Consider the following 8,770-nt stretch of genomic DNA (forward strand, 5'->3'; position numbering starts at 1 on the left):
TCTGGTTACCATGGACGGTTGGATAGACTTTGTATCCAGATGGATGGGTTGCCAATGAGATTGAGTCTTGTAGTTTGTGTTTTGCTGTATTCGAAGGGGGATATGACGTGCACAATACATTAGCAAAATACAACGGTGAAATATCCAATATAACAATGATCTACCATATACGTAATATTTGTAACTGGTAACTTAGAGGGCAGATACTTCAGGCTCAAATGCATACACACTGTTTATATCATCTTTAATTTTACTTATATAGAACACATTGCTTTAGAGTCCTTTGAACAATAACTTTATTTACACAGCAATCAGTACCGAGTTCTTTAGTGATTCCATATAATTAAATTCCCAGTTTTTAATATGAAATTGTACATAGCTATTACTTTCATTAAAAATACACAACTTTTGAATCAAACATTTATTTTATTTAATTAACATTGTATACTGTATGTCAGTAAGGTCTTCATCTTTATAGGTTCGTGAGACTTCGTTTTGGAAACCTATAAAATATTTGTTGCTTCTTGTGGCAGACCGATAAGTAAAAACCATTCTTGTGTTTTTTTAACTGAAATGTTTAGGGTGAATGGCATGGGCAGATTTTTTTTTACAATTTAAAGGCTTTCCCTATATTCGTCGGGCTAATTTCTATATTTTTACAACAGAAAATGCTTAGATACTATAGGAACGAAAACGTAGCGACATCCTTCTATTGTGTTACGAACTACTCTCGTCAGCTGTGAATATTAATCTTAAGCCTATTTATGTCTTTCTAAGACTTGTTAAATGTAAACGTAGCGACATCCTTCTATTGTGTTACGAACTACTCTCGTCAGCAGTGAATATCTTAAGCCTATTTATGTCTTTCTGAAAGACTTGTTAAATGTAAACGTAGCGACATCCTTCTCTTGTGTTACGAACTACTCTCGTCAGCTGTGAATATTAATCTTAAGCCTATTTATGTCTTTCTAAGACTTGTTGAATGTAAACGTAGCGACATCCTTCTATTGTGTTACGAACTACTCTCGTCAGCAGTGAATATTAATCTTACACCTATTTAAGACTTGTTAAATGTAAACGTGTTTGCCATCAGAAACATGAAAGTTTTGACTTTGACCCCTGAAGGTCAGGGTACCCTGAACTATTTTAGTAGCCAAATACCTATACACTGTTCATCAGTTTAAAAAACACTAAGCTTTATTATTTAATGCGCTTCATACAAAACTAAACGAAACAAAACTTTAAAAAATTGCAAATATATTGTTTTACAGAATGTTTCTTATTACGTTACAGTAACAAGGATGTTATCTCACTCTAAATACCCATTGAAACAACTGGAGTTTCTTTGCTTAATATCCAATTATACCTGTAAACGTTTCCGACTTAAATAGTTCCCTAAACATTAACGCTTCGCTTAAGACTATTTTACCACCATTTAACTATAGTTTTAACTTATCGACGTCACGCTGATATTTCTAGGAACTGCTCTTACGTTTTTTTATGCTTTATTAATTTAATTATTTTAAATTAAAATAGTTATGACAGTATTAAGTTCCTTGTAACGCCATTTTGAATTAGATTAACGAACAAGTAAAGTATTTGTTAAAACTTTCTTCCTTACTTCTTTGATAAATTTAATATCAGTAAACTACATTACAAACCGGAACCTCAGTGTTTCCTCTTTGTACTTCCGCAGAGGAGAAAATACACGTTTGGTTAAGAACCACCAGTATGTCGGTTTTTTATACGTTCTTCTAGGACTGCTGACAATCGTCTTCTTGAACGTGGGAACAGATCCGGAAGTTATCCTGTTACCATGGAAGACGAAGGCCGATATTTCCTAAGGTACTTACTGGGTATATACATGTGAACCTAACTAGTATTCAGTTCCTCTGCGTTAACTAAATCAATGAGTTGTATCTGGGTTTTCCGCTGTAGACTTTGAAAACGAAGCACTTGTATCAGGGCTCTGAACGCCTTCTGGTGGAAAAGTTTTCAGCATTATTCCGTTTTTATTTACCTCTGTTGATACGTTGTATTTTTCAACAGTTGACACCAAGTTTGTTGTTTTGTCGTCAAGAAAATATTTTTTTGAAATAAGGTGAAGGTACAGAATTCCGACTACAGAACCTATTATTCCAAGTACACATAAGAGTGAAATAATTATTACAAGAGCTGTACACAGTTTTATCTCTGTACTTTTCTGATGGCCAATCAACAACGAATCACAGTTGGTTCTGGTGAGAGTACTTCTGCGTGGAAGAACTGTAAAAAAATATTAAATTATTTCTTACTGTGATCCACACAAGATGTACGATGAACTTTAAGGAGTATAAATCAGAAAATGTAGAGCAAAGGTCATTAACGTGATAAACAGACAAAATTATTTACGACATAATGAAAGACGTTTTCATTTATCTATGAAAACATACAACAAAAAGAAAACAAGTTGTCTCTTGAATACTATTGTCAAAGTGGCTAACTTGATACTATTGTCAAATCAAATTGCCATGTGTTGAAGCTGTGAAAGTTTCATCTATCAGGTTACCAAGTTGAACTGTACGAAACCAACTCACAACATGAAACCAGTACACTTAAGTAACTCGCATGTTTATACTATGACGAACCACGTTGTCGTAAACATGTCCGTGTAATGTTATAAGATAAAATAAATTTAATGTACCTGGTTTGCTGTAATACACCCACGACTCTGTGGATTCTGTTCCACTTGGCTTCTTGAAGGAAGAAGTCTTGTTGTTAGGAGTATCCATGATGGAATTCCAAGTCACTTGTTTACTCCCACTGGACTCAGGACAGCTGAGCACAATGTTCTGTGGCGTCCTTGAAGAACATTGTCTTATCGGTTGTCCACGTTGCTCCTTTACCCCATTGGTTTTCAATTCTGGCAAACACTGCCCAACGAAGAGTTCGAATTGGCCAAGAGGTGAGGCGTTGTTTGACCCAGGAGGTGGAGTAGTGGCTATCCAAGAAGACACACGAGATGACAGACAGACTGGATTTATACGATTGTGATTTCTAGCAGCAACAGGGGTATCCTGAACCTCTGGTTTCTGTTCTCTGTTTATCTGGAAAGCTGGATTTCCGACACCAAAGATAACGCCATTTTGTCTTCTGAGTTTGGTTAGAGTTGGACTTTCCTGATGGAAGGCCACAGAATTTTAATCCAAATGATTTAAAATTCTAGCAACAAATTGTAAGATATCAAAATATATTATTAAATAGCAGATGCCCGTTGAAACAATTCAACGGTAATTTTCCTAAAAACAGTAATGAATAAATTTAAAATATGTAGGCAAACCAACCCCTTTAAACAGTGTATATCCAATATGATTGTCCAATGACCCGTTTACAGTCGTCCTTTGTCATTCCATGTGTTATTTCAATATGAACAAAATGTATGGCATTTGTTTTAAGCAATTATGATGCCATTTTGGTAAAATATGATTGGGTTTCGACGCATCCAGAACAACAGTGTGCTCAGGTTCAGTTAGCAGCCATGGGGTTTTTTCTGCTGGATGCCACCATTCCTTGTTATTTATTGACTGCAAGAAAATACCGCTACCACAGTGAGTGCTTTTAAAGAGTTTATCTTTATAATAAGTATTAAAGAGGAGATATTTAACCTACATTGATTTATATATAGTAGTGAGGGCAAATTAACTATTTTTAGCTCTTGTACTTTAACTTATTAACTGAAGATTCTGGATTACACAAAATTTTATTACAACTTAGCCTTCAATAATAAACTAACATGTCACTCAAACAGGTATAAATCAACCAAGCTTTTCAAAGTTCATACTGGCATCTCTTTCTTTTATTATAGGAATAATTATCCTATTAACCCTGATATATCTTTAGCAAATGAATGATTCCACTAGTAACCCCGATATCTTTAGTGAACATTTATTTTTATAATTAAATGGTAATATATATTGTTAATATTTTACTCGTTTTGTGAGATTCTATAATTTTCTATTACAACTGGGGCCAGTGAATTGTTTTGAATTTTCGAGCAAAGCTACACGAAGGCTATCTGCGCTAGCCGCCTCTAGTTTAGAGGTGTAAGACTAGAGAGAAGGTAGCTAGCCATGAACACCCACCGCCAACTCTTGGACTATTCTTTTTACCAACAAATAGTGGAATTGACCGTCGTCACATTATAACGCCCTCACAACTGAAAGGGAGAGCATATTTGGGGTGACGACGATTCGAACCCGCGACCCTCAGATTACGAGTCAATCATCTTAACCACCTGGCTATGCTAAGTCCAGTGAACTTGGAATAATTCCACTAGGATGTGTACCTGTCCTGGACTGTTGTATTGACGTTAAGTGGATATTTACAGAATTCCCACTTCCAACTTCACTTCAAATCGATATATATATATATACACATATACACACACACATACATAAAGAGCCATGAACAATACCACGCATGTACATACAGCTGTAAGAGCGTAATTAGCTTATGGAACGGATTTTCAAGAATTGTGGTGGAGATTAACAGTTTAAAATGGTTTAAAGAAGAAATTAAAATTTTCCTGAGAAAATAAAATGTGGGTTTAAGTTCTTACATTTTCTCCTTGAAGAGTCAAGTGGTCGCTTGACAATATGTTATGAATAACATCACGACAGCCATCTCACAATGTCAGAAAAATATGGGACTGATCCAATAACGTGAAAAGACAATAAATTAATTAATTAACTGGACTGGGCTTGAAGGTATTATCATTCAATAATCCAAAAACATGCAGTATGTTACAACACTTGTATCAGAAGTAGTGTTATTTTGGAAATAAAATTTTGACTAAAATTTAAGATAACTGAGAAACTACTGAAACTCTGCTAGCAGAGATGAAAGTTGGAAGGTCAAGAGAAACAAAATTTACGAGACAGAAAATTCAAAGAAAATAAAAGACGAAAAATATTGGTAGTTCGAAGAACTCTTCTGGATGTGAAAAATTAAGATTCATACAGTAAATACTTAATCATCTTGTGATAAAACGAAGAGATGTCATGATGCTAACGCTGTTAATACAACATCCCACTGAGGTGATGATATAGATGTATAATCCATGCTTCAAGAAAAGGACAAAGTGTTTCAAAGAGTTCTGTGTTTTACCGAAAAGAATGACGTTTACAAAACCTCGAAAATCAAATGATTCAAACCAAACGCTATCCATTATAATCACTGTTTATGAATAAAAGACAAAATTGAAAACTTCAAAGAAAGTATAAAGCCAACCTACTGAAATTCTTGGGGTTACTGTCAACAGTGATGAATGGACAGCTTAACGTTCTGTTTATTTTCTGCGTTAGTTCTGTTAAGGGGATTTCACAATCTAGGAAAGGGGCTGTGCTTTAAACTATATTGTTTATGTTTGCTTTCTGGAAGCTATTTCAGAGGAATACGATTTTAAATACAACGTCAGAGTACCCCTTTCAGGGCAATCACCATGTAGGTATTTGCATTTATATTCGTGTGAATAAACACATTTCTTTATTCGGTGTTCCACAGTCCTGAAGGTGGAGAACAGTATCACACGTACCGTATTTACACATATACATTAATCGACAGCCTTTACGTAAATACCCTGTCGGTGCTCCCGTATCACCTAAAAGCTAATGGGGTTTCTTAATCTAGCGTTAGGTGGCCGTATTAAATATTTATTATTAACATATATCAGTTGTTGGGAGATATTTAGGGTTATCCCCATCATGTATGCAATCCAAATTACAGAAGTCACTTTCGTTCCACGTATTGGTAATTAGGTCTTGTATACCTGGGAGGTTCAAAACACTCCCTCTTTCCTGCATTTGATTAATATATATATTAATATATTTACTGACTTATTTATCCAATAATCCTCCCTCCAAACAGTGTATTATACTGACTTAAATTCGCCTTCATTAACATTTTATTTCTGTTGTTGAAAATGGCGTCCGATTTTTCGTAAACATGAGATAAATATTTTGTGAGTTTCCCTTTTAATCGGTTAATGTAAAGAACGTGACAATAGACAAACCGCCAATAAGGTCTCCCAATGACTCTCCCAGTAGTAAGTTTAAGAAATTATAGCACTAAAATTTGGGTTCCATAACTACGGTGGAAATGGCGCACGTAGTCGATTCCTTAGCTTTGCGCTTAAAACAAACCATAAAAACACCAACAAATAACTCGTATTATAAAAAATGCAACTTATCTTTCTTTTGTCAAGAAAAATAAAGTAGCATAACAAATTAAGTAAATGAAAATTACACATATTACAGATTCGTCATGCTTGTTAAACTTAGTTACTCAGCATTTGTACAGGTGAAGAATTTAGGCTTAATAATTAACCTAAAAAAATCCAAGTGTAACGTTTAAACTTCAACTTCAGAAAACTACCGTACACAGAATATTATATATCTTACTAATTTATATGTAAAATATGGATTATGTATTAACTGTTATAATTCAAACTTCAAACTGTATTCGACTAATTATAAATGTTTAGCATATCAATTATAATACGAAAACAGTCAATTTCGTGCTGACTTCGCTCTTGCTTATAAGAGGACAAATCCTACCGTAGCGAAAACTGCTTCGGGCTACTAAATGCATAATTTATAGTTTTCTTGGTGTTTTAAAACTTTTGTTAGATCTGTGGATTACATATTCCTAAGTGAGAGATTAATAACAAATAAGTCACGTAAGCCTAGATCTATGGCTAAACAGATTTTAAAAAGTTAAGCCTAATTATTTGGCTAAACGAATACTACATGTATCTACATTTTCTTAAGTTACAAGTAATAAACTTGAAACATAAAGGATATTTTCAATTAAAATTGCATCAGTTAATTTTTCATTCAGAACCCCATGTTCATTTATTAGTTTAATGAGTCGATGAACACTATGCGGTTGTTCTGGTATCAACAACATTTTTAGTTTTAGTGCGTGTTAAAATAGCAGTAATAAATCGTCCAATGAAATTTATTAGTATTAAAATCAGACCAAATGTTAAGCCTAAACACAGCATGGAATCGTCAATTAATTACTCTATATCTTTACTGGACTGTGGAACCAGCGAGACTCCTGAAATTTTACTTTAATTTAAGAAGTGGAGAACTTTGACCTTATAACTCTAGAAATTTAGTACTATTTCTATAAAGTTTTGTATTTATTTAACCTACGACCAAAGACTTACCACTTTGTAAGGAAATGAGACTTTTTTATTTTTCTCTCTCATTGTTTAGAGTTATTTTATGCGTTCAAATTTTGGACTTCGTAAGTTTACACGTTTCACGAAAGCAGTAAAACTGAAAGTTAAATTAAATCATGAACAGTAACCAACAAATGTAAATCTTTGCGATTATTTAGGCAAAGTCTTAACAATATTTTGATATTTTTAACAGTTCTCTTAGCTTAACGATGATAATCCACCAAAATATCACTCATTCTGTAGTTGAAACATCGACGAAAGCACTAAACGCGATATAACTTGATGTTCCATTATAGTCTTTAGGGAGTAAAAGAAGTGTTAAAACTACACTAGAGGGTGTAAGTCTGTAGTTCATGTAATCAAATAATGTTTCATTTTTAACCTTTTTCTAACAAATATGAGTATCCACAGGTTCGATTAAAAACTATAAATAAATACATATATTTTGCTTAATAAGATTTTATTTAAATTATGTCATCTTTTATTCTTTTAACATGTAATTTAGTATTGTATAATCTTTGTATGTATGTAGTAGTGTGAAGACAGGAAGTCACAAAAAACAACAACAAAGAATCAGTCCCTATAGGACAAGCATTCGTAGTCTTGAAGGAAGACTCGGCCTTGGGTATTAAGGTGTATTTATACTTACAACAGTCAATTCAAAGTTGAAATGTTAATTACAGAACATTATTTTTATCAGACCCCAGCTAGTAGAGAATACACTAGACAAAGATCTGGATGATTAACTGCGTTGTCTTCTAAACTGTGATCTCTCCAAGGTTCTAATTCGGGTTTCTCTTGGAGAGTTTGGTGATTTCTTTCTGACATGTTTTCTTGGTATTTCTGATTTATACACTCATATAACTTTTTCAATTTATAAATCATTATAATTATGCACTGATGTTTCAAATTTAATTTATTCTCGATATTTTACTGGAAATTATTCTGGAATTTCTCTTCTGGAATGCTTCTCATGAAATGTTTCTTGCTCATAATGTTCGGGGGTTTATCTTCACTAACGCCATGATATCTTCACTGATATTTCTTCCTTGATATTTGCTCTGAAATCTCCCTATAAACATACTTTCAGACATTTTTCCTGACGTTATAAACAGGATTTATATTAAGAATATTCACCGGGATCTCTGTTTGTTTGTTTCTGAATTTCGCGCAAAGCTACACGAGGGCTATCTGCACTAGTCGTCCCTAAATTGGCAGTATAAGACTAGAGGGAAGGCTTGTTTGTTTGCTTTTAGAATTTCGCACAGAGTTACTCGAGGGCCATCTGTGCTAGCCGTCCGTAATTTAGTAGTGTAAGACTATAGGGAAGGCAGCTAGTCATCACCACCCACCGCCAACTCTTGGGCTACTCTTTTACCAACGAATAGTGGGATTGACCGTCACATTATAACGTCCCCACGGCTGAAAGAGCGAACATGTTTCGCGCGACGGGGATGCAAACCCGCGATCCTCAGACTACGAGTCGCACGCCTTTACACGCTTGGCCATGCCGGGCCACAGAGGGAAGGCAGCTAGTCATCACCA

At 34.3% G+C, this 8,770-nt stretch overlaps 1 protein-coding gene across 1 annotated transcript; it reads right to left on the reverse strand.

Annotated features, from left to right (window-relative positions):
* Positions 1–490: 490 nt before the first annotated feature.
* On the reverse strand, positions 491–7,542 carry LOC143257588 (uncharacterized). Its single transcript, XM_076516542.1, has 3 exons — positions 7,211–7,542; positions 2,684–3,158; positions 491–2,265 (listed from the first exon to the last, which is right to left on the reverse strand). Exons 1-3 carry the CDS (start codon positions 7,250–7,252, stop codon positions 1,907–1,909), a joined length of 876 nt encoding a protein of 291 aa, XP_076372657.1. The 5' UTR covers positions 7,253–7,542; the 3' UTR covers positions 491–1,906.
* Positions 7,543–8,770: the final 1,228 nt, after the last annotated feature.

Source organism: Tachypleus tridentatus, chromosome 1, assembly GCF_004210375.1.
Source record: "Tachypleus tridentatus isolate NWPU-2018 chromosome 1, ASM421037v1, whole genome shotgun sequence".
Lineage (NCBI taxonomy): Eukaryota > Metazoa > Arthropoda > Merostomata > Xiphosura > Limulidae > Tachypleus > Tachypleus tridentatus.